General features: G+C 31.9%; 1 protein-coding gene across 1 annotated transcript; it reads right to left on the bottom strand.

Moving 5' to 3' along the window:
* Positions 1-16,870: 16,870 nt before the first annotated feature.
* LOC125418174 (beta-amyrin 28-monooxygenase-like) lies at positions 16,871-18,912 on the bottom strand. Its single transcript, XM_048462132.2, has 3 exons — positions 17,880-18,912; positions 17,576-17,763; positions 16,871-17,433 (listed from the first exon to the last, which is right to left on the bottom strand). The coding sequence occupies exons 1-3, from the start codon at positions 18,826-18,828 to the stop codon at positions 17,140-17,142; spliced, it is 1,431 nt and encodes a 476-aa protein (XP_048318089.1). The 5' UTR covers positions 18,829-18,912; the 3' UTR covers positions 16,871-17,139.
* Positions 18,913-19,245: the final 333 nt, after the last annotated feature.

The following is a 19,245-nucleotide window of genomic DNA, read 5'->3' as shown; positions in this document are numbered from 1 at the left end:
TATATAGAGCTTCATGAAGTACTACTAAGTATAGAATACAACAAGAGTGAAAGAAATATTACAACTGCATAAAGGAAGAACAGGGTACTTCACGAACTAAGACAGCGATGAAGATCAAGTCCACTCTGGATGAACACCGACAACCTGGTACCTAGAGGAACGGAATTTGAAAATATGAGATGCTAATCATTTCAGTTAGTGACCCTATCAACTATACAATATAATACCACGGTAATAAAGTAGATAAATAATAATTAATTGGAAATAATAATTTCTCTCAAAACCCTTACAATTCTCTCGGTTGGAAAAATTTCCCTTTTAAAACCTTTTCACAAAACCCTTTGTTTGTATTCCCCGAAAACCAAGACATCAAATAAATACCAGAAACAGTAATAATTATATTTTTAATTCCAATTCAATATCAAAATATTTATTTTAAAATCCCAGTTCTGAAAATCACTTGATGCACCCACTATATATCAGTGGCGCCAACAGTACCCAGCGTCCCAAGGTACCGCCAGACAGGAGGTTATAGAAAGAAACTGGCATACGGTCGCGTGGCGTCCCACCGCGCCGCTGCTAACTGGTATCCCGGCCATGGAGGGGCGGCCTACCCTCATCCGATGGCAACCACAGGATGACCTCATAAAATCACCTGCGCGCTACTCACACCCACCTGCACGCTAATCACATCCGTGTGCACACTAACCATATCACATATAAACAGAACACCAGTATGTGTACGGTGCATCTAAAAATCATAAAATCCACATATTTAATTTATATATCAAAATCTCAAATTTTCCATAAACATAACGGGTTTATTCCTTCCAATTGAACCCGGAAATTCTCCACAATTTCTTTATAATCAACATCATAAATTCCATGATTTTCAAATCCACCAACTCCCAAATCCACCACTTTAAATATTCACATTTTCCCAATAGCATAAATAATTCTTGAAGTATAATAATTAAATCACATAATATTCCATGGGCATGCTTACAAAAATTGAAGTCACCAACATAAACAAATATTTTCCTTGAAATATTTGAAAATCAAATCATGCCCGATTTAATGTTAAAACCACAAGAATTTCGCAATCCTCAATACCATAAAATATTTTTCACATTTGCATAAACTTATATAATGCATATTTTCTTTAATCAAAATAAATTCACCAATAATTCCACAATAAATCAATTAAATATTTGGCACATATAATTTAAATTCCAAATATTCAAATCACACATAATATTCACCAATTTAATTCCCGAAATTAATTTGAAGGTGGATCACTCACCTGAAGCACGCAATTAAACCACGATCCACTATGGGATCAATTCCACGACTCACCCGTGCTCCTAGAACACAATTCACACACAGTCAAATAAATTAATATTTTATTCAGGTAAATAATACCCGGTACCCGGGGGGTTAAACACAAATGTTAACCAAAATGGTCGAATAGTATACCGAATCGAAGCTCGTGAAACGAGGATCACGGATTCGGTCTTACTTTCTGGTGATCGGACCCGAGGTGATCGGAATCTCGCCGGAAAGCTTTCGGATTTTGACTCCGCAATTCTCCCAAACCGTTGCAACTTGGCGGAAAAGGATGCCAAATTCGGGTTCAGGAGGTCGAACACAGTCGGGAGGGATCGGCGGTGCAATTGGGTACTCGCCGGAACAGTAATTTCCGGCGAGCCGCCGCGATCACCGGCAACCGTCGCCGGCGGCGGCGCGTGCGGTGGCCTTTGGCTGAGATTTTTTGTAGATTTGTAGATAGAGGGGAGAAGAATCCAACGGGACTGGCGGTGAGGCAAACGGAGGCCGGACGGCAGAGAAATCGGGGTTTGAAGAATTTCGGCCCCTCGCCGGAAAAAGCTCCGATCCCGGCGCGTCGGAGGTCCAGTGGCCATGAAATTTGGTGGGTAGGCCTGACTTGAGGAGGTGGTGAGGGGTGGCTGGCGCGTGTGGCCTAAAAATGACCGGAAAGGGGTCAAACGGCGGTGGCCGGAAAAATCGCCGCCGATCTTCGCCGCCTCGATCCGGGAGCGTCCGGCGACCAACGGCCGTGAAATTTTGGGGTTTTTCCGGAAATGGGGAGAGGCGTCCGTCTGGCCGGTGCGTGTAATGTGAATCGGCCAGAAAATTTAAAAAATTCCGGCGGCCGGTCGATCTCTCTCTCTCTCTCTCTTTCTCTCTCTTCCCCGAGATTTTTGTCAAATAAAAGCCACCGTGTGACACTGTTCATTCCACGTGGACTAATCAAGTGATGACACGTGGCATCACTGTGCACTTAAGCCAGATATAATAAAATATTACGGTATCCGGCGAAATTCAAACGTCCATAACTTTCAAACCGTAACTCCGTTTTCGACGTACTGCTAGTCTACAAACTCGGGGCATCATGCAGTTCGCCATGGTACCCTGGTCAACTCGAAATTTCAACTGGAACAAAAAGTCAACTTTTGATCCGCTCGGTCAACGGTCAACCTCGGTCAACGTGCACGAATTCCGATGTGATTTGGGACGGGGTGTTACATCTACTGTAGCATAGCTGTGTCCATATGTACTTCACACGTTTAAAAATTCAAAAACTCCATAATTAAAGACTTATATGGTACACCTCGCTTAGCTATCATGTGACAGTCATATCAATATAAAACTTTTTTTTCTCTTTTTGTTCTTTCTCATTGCCTTAGTGTAAATATTTTTATACTATTGCTCCGGGTCGGGTAAATCCCTCTAATATTGGCTAAAAAAAAAAAAATTATTGTTGTTTTCACTATTTATTCTTTACCTTTCCCAACTTTATTATTTTATGCTATTCTCTCTTTTTTTTTTTTCTTTTTGATATCATTAATGTTTTATATATTAAGTCCTAACATTTCCAGCTCACAATTCTATACATGTTTTTAAATAAATCCTTGGTAATTTTTTAATCCAATTAAATATACAAATAAGGTTTCTTCATAAATAGGTAAAATATTTATATCAAACTCGTATCAAGATATATATTGTTTTGTTATAAAAAAGATGAAGTTTACCTTATAAAGGAAAAATCTAACATCGAATATCATTTAGAGAAAATCAGCATTGCTCTAAAGTGGACACTACTTCAATAAACATGTTTACATAGTAGATTTATACGTTTTAGCACAACAATGGCCCTTCCAAAATGATATTCATTATTAAATTTTCCCTTTATAAAGTGAACTTGATCATCTCTATAGCATAACCGTGTATATATATATATATATATATATGGAAATGAGAATAAGACAATATGGGGTTCAATTTCCTAGTTTATATATAAAAAAATTAAAATTTAATTTTTAAAATTTAATTTTTCAAATATATTTTTCATTTATTTCACATAAAAATTTATTTATACAAATATAATATTTACAAACCATAACATGATTAATATCATAAATATATATATATATATATATTTGAATAAAAAAATTTATATTTAAATAAATATGTGTATGTATATATTTTAAAATATATAAATAAATAAATAAATATATATATATATATATATATAAATAGGACGGGGAATATAATCTCTATTCCCACCTCATTAGGAGGGGGTTCCCAAGGGAACCGGTTTATACAGGTTGTTTTGTCATCCCCACATATATATATATATATATATATATATATATATATATTATAATATATAGGGTAGTCTAATAAATAACAAATTATTCAAAGTCTAGACTTTAATTAACTACTAATTTTTATATATAGATGTACATAAGATCAATTCTAATATACACAAATGATCTTAAATATCTATTCAAAAAATATCTAAATTAGTTATATATAAACAATTAATCAAAAATATTATGTCTCTACTAATTAAATGAATAGTCAAACTCACATTAGAAAAATTTGATGGTTTTAATATCATATTTTTCTTTATTATTGGTTAAATCACATAAAAGGTTATAATTTAAAATTTAAAAATTGTTCAAACATAAATTAGCGACGTATTAAAATTTTATTTAGGAAAGATGAACTATATTAATATTCTGTGATTGATAAATGTAATTTTAAATTTCAATTATTAATATGATTTGAAAATTGAAAAAGAAAATTCTAATGTTAGTTTTGATATAAAAGTCTTAATTTCATCAAGGCTAATTAAATAAAATCATTTATAAATATACACATACACACACACACACACACACACACACACATATATATATATATATATCTTGTATATGGAGAATAAATTAACTAATTCTCAGATCATATATATTTCAAACTACAAATATATATATATATATATATACAGTCCGTCTATGGTGCGTACAGTCCTCATGCGGACCACAGTATTGGTGACGGTTTTTTATAGTATTGGTGACGATTTTCTAATAAACCGTCGTTAATACTATGAAAAACCGTCACTAATATTGCGGTCCTCATGCAGACCATCTTCATCATAGAATTTCCGTATATATATATATATATAGATATAGATATATAAGAGTTGTTTTATGTTGTATGTTAAGGTTGTTGGTTTAAGGTAATTTGCTATTCTCAAATATTACTCTTTGATAGTTATAGTTTATGAAACATTTTAAATAATTATAAATTTATAAAAAGTAAAAAATAACAAAATTTGGAATTGTGTTAGGTTTAGTATTTATATACATATTCCTTTTAACTTTATAATTAAATTGGATGGCTAAGAAACTAATCTAACTAAAAAAATAAATAAATAAATTAACATATAATTACATAAAAAAAAATTACAAACTAAAAACTAACTATGTGAACAAATGACACCTACTAATTCTGTTAGAATTTGAGGATCTAAATATACATAATAAATTTCATAAATTATAAATTACTAACCTCCAAATGCAGCCATTGATAAATTAAATCTTTAATTCTGCAAAATAGAAAACAATATAAAGTAGTACCTATGGACACACTACTCTCAAACCACTCTCAGATATCTGAAAATCCTAATCTCAAAATATCATATGACATATGTTTGTTTGCTTGCCCTAGACCTTTTATAGTATCTACAAGTCAGACTTACCCATTAATTTTTAACACACACAAAATAATAATAACTTAATAATATAATAATAATAGGAAAAATATGGGTAAGTCATTAGACTTATAAAAAGAGTTGGTCCTCCAGTCCAATGGGCCAACCGGAGTATTACAGAGAGTGTGTGACCAAGGACTTTACTACAAAATAATAAATAAATCAGTCACATTAATGACATAAATGGGCTCTGTAAGTGAGTAATTGATTATGCTAAATCCATAAATTATTTATTTATTTAACATTCTCCCATTCGAACTGCATAATTATCATCATATATAATCCAAACTTACTTACTAAAGAATCTCCCAAACCATAATGCCGTTTCATCTAAATATATAGCATATTGACAGGGTACAACAATATACTAGACTAGATAGTAGAGATTCTCTCAGTAAATATGCCAAAATATGATACCATTTCAACTGAGCACTTTGCATGCCATAAACTCAGTCTAAGTAGTAGAGATTTACCTAACCATGTGCAATCCCCTAATACCATTTCATTCGAACATATTATGTATCAAAAGGATACAACAACATACCCAAACTAGGTAGTAGGGACTAACCATGGCACCTGTGGATCAACATACACATATACATAGACTAATAGTCTCAAAAGGCCTGTAAATATAGGAGCAATAATATGTGTAATAAATCATCTCATAAATAAATAATAATCCATATACATCAATATATCAAAATACTCAAAGAAATAAATAATACTTAACATGAATATTACTGCAGAAAATATAACAAACTTTCACTGACCCACAACAGTCTCAACTGCCTAACAATTCCATACGGGACACATGCTCCTCAAATATGCCTACTGGTAAGGCCTTGGTCAGTGGATCTGCCACCATGCTATAAGCCGGCATGTGAACAACAGTAATGAGGCTTTCTTCAACTTTCTCCTTAACCACAAAATAATTTACATTAATGTACCTCGCACCAAAGATACCTTTTAAATTATTGGAGAAAGACACTGCTGCAATATTGTCACAATACATCATAATAGGCCTCTCAATGGAGTCAACCACTCCCAAATCACGAATAAAATTCCGAAGCCAAACTGCATGACAAGTAGCCTCGTAACACACCACATACTCTACCTCCATAGTTGAGGATGCTGTCACAGATTGCTTGACACTCCGCCAAGACACAGTATCTCCCGCCATAATAAATATATATCCAGTGGTAAATTTCCTATTATCCACACAATATTTATAATCTGTATCATTATAACCAACTACATCAAGCGAGTTGGTATGGTGATATGTTAACATATGATCTTTAATACCCTAAAGATACCTAAAGTCCTTCTTAACTGCTTGGTAATGAATAGAACCATGATTGCTTATAAATCTACCAAGCACACCCACAGCAAAACCTGTATCAGGCCATGTACAAATTTGAGCATACATTAAACTACCCATTACTGAAGAATAGCAAACATTTCTCATTGCCATCTTCTCTTTATCATTCTTGGGACATTGATCCTTAGAAAATCTTTCACCCTTCGTGATCAGTACACTTCCAGGAGAACAATTATGCATATCAAATCTCTTAAGAATTTTATCAATATAGGCTCTCTGAGACAATTGCAACACATAATTAGTCTTATCTCGAACAATCTTGATGCCCAAAACAAAAGAAGCCTCACCAAGATCTTTTATATCAAAATGGTTGCACACATCTGTTTTGTCTCAGCCAACAGGTCAGTGTCATTAATAGCCAAAAGTATGTCATCAACATACAACACCAAAAATATAAAACTGCTCCCACTAACTTTCATATATATGCATCTATCAACAACATTCTCCTTAAAGCCATTTTGGGTGACAACCTTATCAAACTTAAGATACCATTGCCTCGAAGCCTGTTTAAGACCATAAATTGACTTCTTAAGCTTACAAACCAAATTACCATTCCCTGTTTGCTGGAAGTCAACTGGTTGAACCAAATACACATCCTCAAATAAATCACTATTCAGAAAAGCAGTTCTGACATTCATCTGATGCAACTCCAAATCATAATGCACCACAATCGTCATAATGATTCTAAAAGAATCCTTTGTGGATGCAAGAGAGAATGTCTCTGTATAATCAATTTCTTCCTTCTGGCTAAAGCCTTTGGCTACAAGTCTAGCCTTATATCTCTCCACTTGACCATTAGAGTCTCTCTTAGTCTTAAAGACTCATTTGCACCCAATAGGCTTGTTACCCTCTAGTAACTCAACCAAATCCCAAACTCCATTTGATGCCATGGATTTCATTTCATCTTCTATGGCATCCAACCAAAAATTTAAGTGCGAACTGCTTATGGCCTTCTCATAAATGATTGGATCTGAATCATCATTTATGTCAAACTCATGCTTCTGCAAGTAAACCTCATAGTCATCAAGAATAGCAGACCTCCTAGTCCTTTGTGACTTCCTCAAAGGCACATTAGCATCTACAATAGCTGGAATTTCTTGCTCCTCAACAATGGGTTCATCCTGACCAACTACTGGTTCATTAATTACTGGATTAATAATATCTCTATCAGGAATTAAAACACTAGGACTGATTACATTTTCTTCTCTAAATTGAGGCTCCCTTGGAACATTACTATCATCAAACCCAAAATCATCTTCAAAATAAATAGCCCTGTCTAACTCTACAATTCCGGTGGTGTGAGATGGACAAAAGAATCTTGAACCCTTAGATCCTATACAATAGCCAACAAAATACCCACTTATAATTTTAGGATCCAACTTCTTAATTTGGGGATTAGAAATTCTTCCTGACCACAACTCAAAAGAAGTCTTAGGAACGGATTTATTTGGAACTTGATTCAAAATATAAGCCACCGTCCTTAAAGCCTCTCCCCACAAGTAATTTGGCAAACTAGAATTTGCCAACATAGGTCGCACCATATCCAACAAAGTGCGGTTTCTCCTCTCAACTATGTTATTCTGCTGAGGTGTACCAGGCATTATATATTGCACATCAATGCCACACTCACATAAATATATTGCAAAAGATCCTGGGTTCCGTCCAGTCTCATCATATTTGTCATAAAATTCACCACTTCTATCAGACCTCCCAGCTTTTATTTTCTTATTCTTTTGAAACTCCATCTTTACCTTAAACTCCTTAAAAGCAACTAAAGAATCCAACTTCTCACGGATAAGCTCAACATGTCCATAACAAGAGAAATCATTAATAAAGGTAATAAAATACCTAAAAACACCCAAAGCAGTTAAAGTAAAAGGTCCACATATATTAGTATGGATTAATTCCAAAATATCTCCACACCTTACCATCTTATCCTTTCTAACCTTAGAAGTTAGCTTCCCTTTCACACATTCTACACAAGTCGACAGATCGGAGAAACCAAGATTAGAAAATATTTCATCCTTCACTAACCTTTCCATCCTGTATCTAGAAATATGTCCCAAATGCTTATGCCGCAATATTGAGGAATTATCATTAATTCTTGGACGTTTAGAAGCAATAATAGGGGCAACAACAAAATTAATAGAAAAATTAAGACCATTACTAAATAAATCAAGTGTATATAAATTGCCACATAAAGTTCCCAAACAAACAACTTTGCCATCCTTATGTCCAAACAAGAAACTATAATCTTGACTATTCAAAAGAGAAATAGATAATAAATTTCTCCTAATTGAGGGTACATATGAAACTTCTTGTAATTCTAAAACATATCCAGTAGCAAGCTTCAACTTGATTGTTCTTTCACTCTTGAGCTATCTCCCATATAAACATGCTGCTAAAGATTGGTTGGTCCCCTTTGCCTTATCATCCATTGCAATGAATTAGTAACATGAATTGTTGCTCCAGTATCTAACCATTAAGAATTCAAAGGCACATCAACAATATTGGTCTCAATCATTAAAATATTATCTTTCTTCTCTTACTTTCCCTTTCAATTCCAACACTCTATCTTCTTGTGTCCAACTTTATTGCATTAGCCACATCTTCCATTGAAGTACTCTTTCATTTCTCCTATCTGATAAGCATCATCATACTTAGTATTATTCAAAAGGTCCAAATAATAATGCTTCTCATTCATATCAAACTTGACAAATTTCTTTCTTATCTCCTCAAGAAGTTCCTTTGCAATTTCCACTTTTGGAATACTTGCATAAATTGATTCATCCATATGATTCTCCATCATCATCATGCAGCACTAATTAGAATGTCTCCAATCCTCATAAAGTTTCCTATCTGCTGCACTACTCTCATCAGTTGGTATCTCTGGTGAATTATCTCTAAAACCAAATCCAATTTCATAAAGGTCAAATTCATAACTAAAATCTTCTTCCACTTCTGATAGTTTGTCCCATCCAATTTCATTATGACAGTCATAGGCAGAATATTCGGGGTGCTACTAACTGTGAAAATAGTAAACACAATAAAGCATTTAATATATATAAAACAATAACTATTTTCCAGCCCTTTATCACATAACATAAAATCAATATCGCTAGGGTCTTTGTAGCACTAAAGATACTCTTTCGCAGGCCACGGACAGTCAACCAAATAACCACAATCAAATGCATTAAACTGAATCATCGATAGTGTAACTCAGAACCTACGATTCATGGCATTCAATCAACTTCCATTGTCATTCCAGGCGTCATACAAAGTAACTAAAACCATCGACATGGTAGCCGAGTTACCCGTATAGACTCTGGTTAATAAGTGGGAGATAACAATATATTGGCAATTTCATGAAATAGGTAAATATAAAATATCTCATTCACTATGTCAACATACATTACATTGGTACACATAATGCAGACAAAATAAGTCTCATGATAGGTGAGTACTTAAAATTCCACACTACTATATCAACTAGGCACAAAACCTCTTTAGGTAAAGCTAACACAATCCAATTCTCCAAACATAGATATTTAATTCAATTTAATAAATTTAGAATAAAATAATTAAACAAATAAACAAATGAACTAATTACCAATAAACAAATAAACAAATGAACTAATTACCAATAAACAAATAAATAACAAATTTTTATTTATTTTATTATTTTATAATAATAAAATAAAAACAATAGATAAATAAATAATTAATCAACAATAAATTAAATAAATGAGAATAAATATAAGTAAGAAAACATGTTTTTTTTTTTCAAAATCTTTTTTAAAAAATTTTTGGCTGCTGACATCATCATGCTAACGTCAGCAAATGACATGTAGTGATGACATCATCACACTGACATCAGCAGACTAGCCAAATCTACATGTCGTATGTTTCATCTTCTTCAGCTAACCGGGTCACAAGCGACCCGGTTTCGCTCCAAACGGGTCACGCGACCCGCCTATTCGACCCGCCTGGAAATTTCTTTGCCGGTAATCGTTTTCTACAATTTTGGTGCCATTTGATTCCTCTTTTCTTGGGTGATGTTTTCCACAAATCAATTTCAATTTTTTAGCAACCAAAATCAATGCCCAAGAAAACTTAATCGTTCGGCCAAAACCGGGTTTCTCAATTTTTTTTTTATTTATTTATCTGAATTCAAAAGGGTTTAGAGAACAAGATCCAACAATACCCAGAAGAAAAATTCATGCAAAACACAATTTTTTTTCTCAAAATTTTGCAAAAGCAATATACGGTTGAATTTTTTTTTTTTTTTAAGGATTTTCAGATCCAATTAGAACACAATAAAGAAGAATTTTTCACCATACCCAGGTCTTAATTCGAACTAAAACAAAAATTCACATAATTTGCACAAACTCAATATAAACCCATTATTGCACAAGAGAAGAGAACTTAATCAATAAAATTCCATTCTTAAAATTTGGATCTGCAGACAATCAATAGCCGCAAACACAAATGAATATCACATATTGGATTTCAGGAAACAAGCATGTAATAGCAGAATCACAAGGATGAGAGAATAATTATAAAATAAATATCATGTCATCAATATACACGAACAAAGTTCAATGGCCGCATATAATTATAACGACAAATTTCAAAATAATTTATTATGCATATTAACCATGTGCTTCGATACTAATTATTAGAATTTGAAGATCTAAATATACATAATAAATTCCATAATTATTAACCTTCAAATGTAACCATTGATAAATTAAATTTTTAATTTTGCAAAATAGAAAATAATATAAAGTAATATATATGAACACACTACTCTCAAATCACTCTCAGATATCTGAAAATCCTAATCTCAAAATACCATAGTGCATATGTTTGTTTGCTTGTCCTAGACCTTTTATAGTCTCTGCAAATCAGACTTCTCTATTAATTTTTAATACGCACAAAATAATAATAATAGAAAAAATATGGATAAGCCATTGAGTTTATAAATAGAGTTGGTCCTCCAGTCCAATGAATCAACTGGAGTATTATAGAGAATATGTGACCAAAAACTCTACTATAAAATAATAGAATAACTCAGTTCCATTAATTATATAAATAAATCCTATAAGTAAATAATTAATTATATTGAATCCATAAATTATTTATTTGCTTAACAGATTCTGTATATTAGAACAAGGATACGATTTGGAATCCTCATACCCACAGAATAAATTTTTCTGATATTTTAAACCATGGGTGTAGGTGCGCTTGTGTTTGTCGTCGTCAATTGTTTTTTTCTTTTGTCTTTATTTGCGTCTTGATCACGTGCTGCACTGAACCCAATGCTGAAGCATTTTTTTTTATTTTCTTTTCCTCTAGTTTTTGGCCTTCATTGGTCCAACTGTCCTAGTGCACCATTGGGCATCAAGATTTTTGGATGGTAAGGAATTAGATTCATTTTTTGATGAAATATAAGGAACTAGATTCGTTGTAAAAGAGAGAGCTACTAGATTCATTTAAAACAGCAGCAAGGAACTTTTGAAGTTCAGAAGGGATATTTAAACCCCAATACAAAGGAAGAGATCTATTAAGTACATGTTTTGGCTATCCAATTAAAAATTTTATTAACCCCACAAGAAATGGTATTAAAATTGCAACGAGTAAATAAAGATTTAATATTAAGAATATCAGAAATATCAGCACTAGATTCCCAACGATACTCAAGAGGAGCCAAGTACCAAATCATTAGTCACATCATTTCCAACTCCACTTCTTATTCTATAATTGAGAATATGTATGTTTATGAAGCAAGCTTGAATTTCATGTATATGTTTTATTTTATGTATATAATTTAAAAAAATTTATTGTTTGTAGTAAAAATACATTTTTAATTTTTGGTTTAAAATTTGAACTAGTTAAAAAGTTTTTATTTTTTTTAATTGAATTACCTATCAAAAGTTTAAAACTAGATGATCGCATCTACAACTTTAAAGATTTTTATTTAGTCATATGATATTCAAAATTTTCCATATGACCAAACAGTTTTTCTCCTTTCAAATTTTAAAGTATAAACTTTGTTCAGAGAGGTAACAAAAATCGTAGGCAAAAAGCCATTGAGTTTATTCTCATAATAAATGGTGCAAAAGAAACCCTATATTATGCCATTTGAAATCCACAATTTCCAGGACCTCCAAAGAAAATATAATAGCCCAGCTGTCACATATTTCATAACATTGTGACAATATAGTACATCCACATACAACTTAAGGTGATAAGATAATGGATCTCTATATTCTGAGTTATATTCTGGGGGTTCATTAGGAATAACTTGAATCTGATTCATATATGCTGCTTTCCCATAACCTTTTTTTGGAAAATGACCACTGCCCATTTGAGGGCTCAACTCATTATATAGCTGCAAAACCTCCCCTCCCCAAGAACTAAAATCTGCACCTTCCGCCATAATAGTGAATATTGCATTTCGTCAAGCAGGGGCGGAGTGATCATGATTCTTTCTTTGGGTGGGCTAAGTTACAATATTATTATTATTTTTTTGAACGTTTAACTTGTTATCGATGATATAGTTTTTCTACTATATTTGTAATCCCTAAAAAAATTGATAATTAGTTTTATAGAATTTCATATAATTTATTATTTTAACATCTAAATAAGTCTATTAGAAAATTTAATTCGATTTGTTCAAAAAAAATCTATTATAGTAATATAAGAGAATATAATTTAATGAAAAAATTGATATCATTCAAAAACTAAAATATCTGTTTAAAAAAATATATATATATATAAGAGATAAAATGTCAATAATAAAATTAATGAAAGATGAAAATTTTACAAAATACTACCAAAAATAAATATTAATCATAAAAAAAAATAGCATTAATATTTATTTATTTACTTTAATAAATCATCTCATCTGTGCATCTCTATCTGTTCCATCCATGATAAAGCAGAAAGTGTATATATATATATATATATATATTTTTTTTTTAAATATATAACTTGATGCCCAAAACCCAGGCCTCCAATCTATATTCCCTAATTCCCATATTCCTTAATTCCCAGTCCACGAACTTGACGTTTCTTTTTTAAACCCAATCAATGTTCCTTGCGAAATTGCACTTTCCGTTTAAACCTAGTATTTGTAGTTGAAATTATTTATCGGTGCCATCAAAATTTGCAGTTGGGTCCGGATATTCGATCAAAGTTTTTTTTTTTTTTTTCTTTCCATTTTGTCCGAATTTGAAACATTACTCGCAGTCTCCTGTTTGCGATAATTCACAGTTTAGTGGATGGTCGGAGGTTGTCAGATGCTCAAGCTTTGATTAAGGAGTGGCATTTTTCGGGTTGAAGTTGTTGAGTCTTTGGTTTCACAATGGTCTGGGAAAAGAAAAAGCATCGTTTTTCATTTGTTATTCTTTTGCTTGCCATTACTGTATTTCTACAGAGAGAGAGAGAGAGAGAGAGAGTTGGAGTTTTGGGAGGAAAAAGAAATGCATAATCCCGAGATTACCAAGGACTTGACACAAAATATGTTATGGGTTCCACATAAGATTATACAAAAGATTGTGTCTAACTCTGAATTTATGGGATTTTCTGTTTTTTGGGACTGAAGGGGAGGAACAACAGAGAAAATTAAATTACTGACAAAAGCAATTATTTATTTATTTATTTTTTACTATTATCAGCTTGACAAAGCTTTTTTTTTCCAAGCATTGTCTATTTCTCCAATATTGTCTATTTCTCTTAATATGATAAAGCTTTATAGTTGGACAGAATCATTAAAGACAATTCTAAACTCCTATTGCCTCTCTAATCACAATATGTATAGCTTAACTAACTGGAGTTTTCATAACTTAACAAACTGGAAGTACAAATTGCTTTGTCCTAAATCTGAATATTCTAATGTGTCTGTTGAAAGGTAAAAAAATTAAAAAAAAGTAGAACAAAATAAATAAAAATTTTGAAAGGAAGATAATGAGAGAGAATTATGGAAATTTGGTTATCCTATTTATATTATAATCTTTATCTAATCTTCTTTTTTAGCTTAAAAGGGAAGGTTATATTAACCAAAAAGAGGAATACATCAGCGAAAAACCCAGATCAGATAGCAGCAGTAAGACCACTATCCTGATGTGCAACCTCTAAGAGTTTTTTAATTATTTCTAAATAGGATAACCTAGTCAAATAACTTAATCCTAAGCTAAATTCCTAGAAAAATCAATAACTTAAGAATTACCTTAGACCTATGGGTTTTAATGGATTTATATTTTCTGTCAGTGTTTTACTTCTAAGTTGTTCTTATAAAAGTCAATAACTTAGGAATTACCTTAGGCTTTTATAGGTGCTGATGGATTAATTTCTTTTCTAAACTAGATGTTTTTCTCTGTCAGTACCTTAATCTTAGAATGTTTCTATGAATGTCAATAGTTTAAAATTTAAATGAGTTCTTTTTAATTCAATTCAATTTTAATTGGACTTAGCTAATTGAGCCTGTAACCCCACAAATCACTAATTAGCTAGATGGCCAGAAATTTTAAAATTCCAATTTTATTAGTAATCCAAACAAATATTGGATTATTAGTGATAAATTAAGAATCTAATTAGTTTCATGGGCCACAATTTAAATGTTCAATTAAATTTATAGATTATTAAAAATGAGTGTTATAAATGGATTGTTTTAATTAAATTAAATTGTCTAATAAATTAAATAGACTTTTTGATTTAGCATTAATTGGCTTTCCACCAATCAAAATCAAAGGTTGCCAATTAAATTAATTTTGACATACAATTAAATCAAATATCTAATATCTAATTAATTTTAGAGACTATTAATCTCTAATATATTTTAATTGTCCAATAAAATTAAAAGAATTATTAAATAATAATTCAAAGAGGGCTTTTGAAATTAATAGTCATATCAAATAAATGATTATTAAAAATTGTACCTAAATAAAAGTAAAATTGTTTTCAAATGATCTATTATGAATTTATTATTTGGCATATAATTCAACCTAAATCAAGATTTTTAGGATAATAAATTCAGCCAATTAAAAATTATTTGAATATCTCCACCAAATTAAGAGTGATCAAATAAACGCTAAAGGATATTTGTATATGATTGAAATTTTGAGGGATGTCAACCTTGTTGGGTTGTTTCTTTCTTCTTGTTATGCTACGCATAAGTCTTAGCGTAAAACTTATTAAAATTATTTCTTCAATTTTTTTTTTAAGTCAAATAACTTAAGCAAATATTTTTGGATTATTAAATCAATCAAATTCCAAAATTTTGAAGTTCCAAATTTATTTTTTTTTTCAATGAGCTATGGTTAATTTGATTCTGGAACGTGAGCAGCCTAGTCCAACACTATGTGTAGTTCAAATTTTCAAACAAATCATTCAAAATTCTAAGTTTTGAAAATTAAATTATAAATTCTCCAAACAAACAAACAAAATTCTTTTTAAAAACTACAAGTGACTTGATCCATTTAAGAGGGCAGCTCAATATTTCCAACCGAGTACAATGGCAAAATTATTTTTAAAATCATTTTTTTTTTAAATATAATTGTAATCAAAGGGTATTTCCTTGTACCTAAAGGTTGTAATTAAAGACTATATAATCTTAAATGGGTCAAACTATAATTCTAATAAACTTTTATACCCCTAATAGGATATAGGTGAAACATTAGTTTGTATATCTTAAATTTTTTGTGACCACTCTCAACATTAATTTATTGTTTAAGAATTCTAATTTTAGTTAAAATATAGTGAAAATGCAAAACATATTTATCAGATTTTTAGACTATTGCTACAGTTATTTTTTCTTTTTCTCTTTTTTTTTTTTTTTTTTTTGGGGGGGGGGGGGGGTGGTTAGACTAGTACTTATCAGATATATATAAATTTATATATTTATTTAGTAGTACAGAATATATATGTTCATATGTATGTCCAATGAATTCAAACCAAAAGAAAAAACGTATGGCCAATGACAATTTTAATCTATATTTAACACTACGCTCTCAATTAGATTTTAATTATTTGGGTTTACAATATTGTGAAGGCTTTTTAATGTGCTAATTTTGCAATTCCGTAAGCCAGTTCAACAGATACCACTGAATCCTCAATCGGCTATATTACATTTATACATAATAAACATATTTAATATGGCAATTTAAGGGAATATTTCGGTCCGCGTTGAAGATGTAGGAGTAAAATTAATGGTCTTCGATTTCGATTTATTTTTTACCCATTAAAAAATGAAGCAAATGTGTAACACATAGCGATCAAGTACCTGAATTAATAATCGTATACGGTATTAAGTGCGGAAGTTTCATAGCAAAATCCAATTGCTTTCATATTTGTATAAATAGATTATAAAACTTGAAAGAACGATATGATTTAACGAAAGAGAATATTCATTTGAACAAAATGAAAAATATGCAACTATTAATTATATTAAACAAAATGATAAAAAAGACTAATTGCACAAAGAAAATACATGTTTGTCACCTATAGGAGTATTCAAGTGACTTATTTAAAATAAAGCTAGCCGGACATAACCCAACTAGGGGACGTAACCCAACCAGGGGGAATGTTAAACGAAGAAACAAATGAATTTCCAAGGGATAAAGGCAAAGATATTACAAAACAATTGAAATCATCGATGTGGTACATATAGTGGGTTTAATTAGTACTTGTGGAGGCGAATAGGGAGTCCATCAATTGGGATTGGATTCATTCCTCCTAAAACTTTGCAATCAGGATTGATTAAATCCCAATTGAACCTTCTCACAACATGGTGTAGAAAAGTGAGAATTTGCATGCGAGCATAGTCTTTTCCTGGACAAGATCTTGGTCCACTTCCAAATGGGACATTGGAATATGGTGGTGGAGCTCCTCTGTCAAACCTTGTTGGATCAAACACTTCTGGTTCTGGGAATAATTCCGGGTCCATATTTGTAGAGCTAACTGACCAGCATACCTACATCAAAATCCATACAAAATGTATAATAAGAACCGTATGCGAGAAAAGTACAAAATTAGTAATTTCAGTAATTGAAAGTGTTTCTAATAAAATGTTTTCATTTAATTATTTGTTTATTTATTTATAAATGTATACATACCTTCCATCCTTTTGGAATTGTATAACCTTCATAAGTCAAATCTGTAGTGGCTTCTCTAAAGAAACCTTGAACTGGTGGTCTATGCCTCATTACTTCTAGTGCTACATTCCATGAATATTTCATCTTTTGGATATCTGCCCAATTGAGTGGCTCACCAGGATTTTTCGATTTTGCTACTTCAAATTGTTCTGTTTTCAAAAAACAATTCTCATGAGTTCCATTATTCCCATATTAAATTTTTGCAAACTATAAATATATTTTTTAAAAAGCATAATAATAGAAAGGTTAAAAAAAAAAGAATTACCGTCTCTGACTTTCTGTAAAATCTCTGGTCTTTCAGCAAGAAACTTCATAATGAAAGTGATATTGATGCAGGGTGAGTTAAAAGCAGCAGAGAGCAAACCCATCATTTTATCAGCAATATCATCCTCTGGCGTGAATTTCCCAGTACTTGGGTCTGGTCTACTAATCATGAACGAAAATATATCCTGCATCTCAACTCCACTAGCCATGGCTACTTTCTTCTCCTTGATCAACACCCGAATCTCTTTCCTCACAGACTCCGCTGCTTTCAATCCCTTATAGAAACAAGTTCCTGGGATTTTCAACGGAATAACATCCAGAGCAAACATAACGGTGTTCATGTAATCTGAAAGCTTTTCGATTCGAGCATGGTCTTGATAACCCATGAGGAATCGACAAGCAAGAGTTAGTAAAAGATGCAGTGAAAGCTTGTGAGCATCAACAATTTGTTTACCAACCCAATATCTATCCAAATGTTCCTGAACCAGAGTATCCATGGTTCCAACATATTGAACCAGCGCATCAGGTTTAAGGAAATTCGGTGCTCGAACTATTTGGGTTTCGGTTTGGCGAGGAATGGGGGTTGCAGACTCTGCTTCTGTTGAGGATCGGTAAATTTTCTGCTGGGATTTTGGTCTCCATGCCAGAAACATTTGCAATTCATTTGAAGCAATGAATTTGTGACCAGCTGTTCCACAGAGGAAAACAACTGGTTCGCCGAGTAACTTGGTCTTGAAGATTTTTGATGAGTATTTTTTCATTCTATCTCCAATCCATTTGTCATGCGGTTCATTCATGAAACCAAGAGTTTCACCAATGACTGGCCATCCATAACTACCAGGAGGAAGATTGGGTTTGTTCTGGGATTTCGATTTGAATATGTAAAAGAGGAAAACCGTAACTAAAACTGGGAGAATAAAAGACAGGGAAAGGAAAAATTGGTCCTCCATTTGGTAAGGAATTGTAATTTCCTCTGAGGCAGATATTCCAGCAAAGAGAGAGCTTAAAAGGCTTTGTAATTTGTATATGGAAGTTGGTAGAATGGTTATGTCCTATATATAGAATTTTTTTGGGTAGCTATGGTGAGCAGAGTCCTATATGTCCGAAAGAATAAAAAAATATATATATAATATATATTTTAATGAATAAAAGAATAGTCAGTTTGGACTAGCTCTTTGACTTTCTAGACACTTAATATGTGTCATCAGTGCTTCGTACTGTTCAAGCCTTCAAGCCACCAAAAAAAGCCACCTCGCTTTCTTGTTTTCATTTGTACAGTCAACATGTTGCATGCTATTTCCTTTTTTTATTTTTTTTTAAACACATGTTTAGTTGACGATTAAAACTATATTACAAGTTATCAAAAA

The sequence above is a fragment of the Ziziphus jujuba genome, chromosome 12, assembly GCF_031755915.1.
Source record: "Ziziphus jujuba cultivar Dongzao chromosome 12, ASM3175591v1".
NCBI lineage: Eukaryota > Viridiplantae > Streptophyta > Magnoliopsida > Rosales > Rhamnaceae > Ziziphus > Ziziphus jujuba.
Note: the sequence above shows the minus strand (reverse complement) of the source record. Positions and strands in the feature narration are given on the sequence as shown.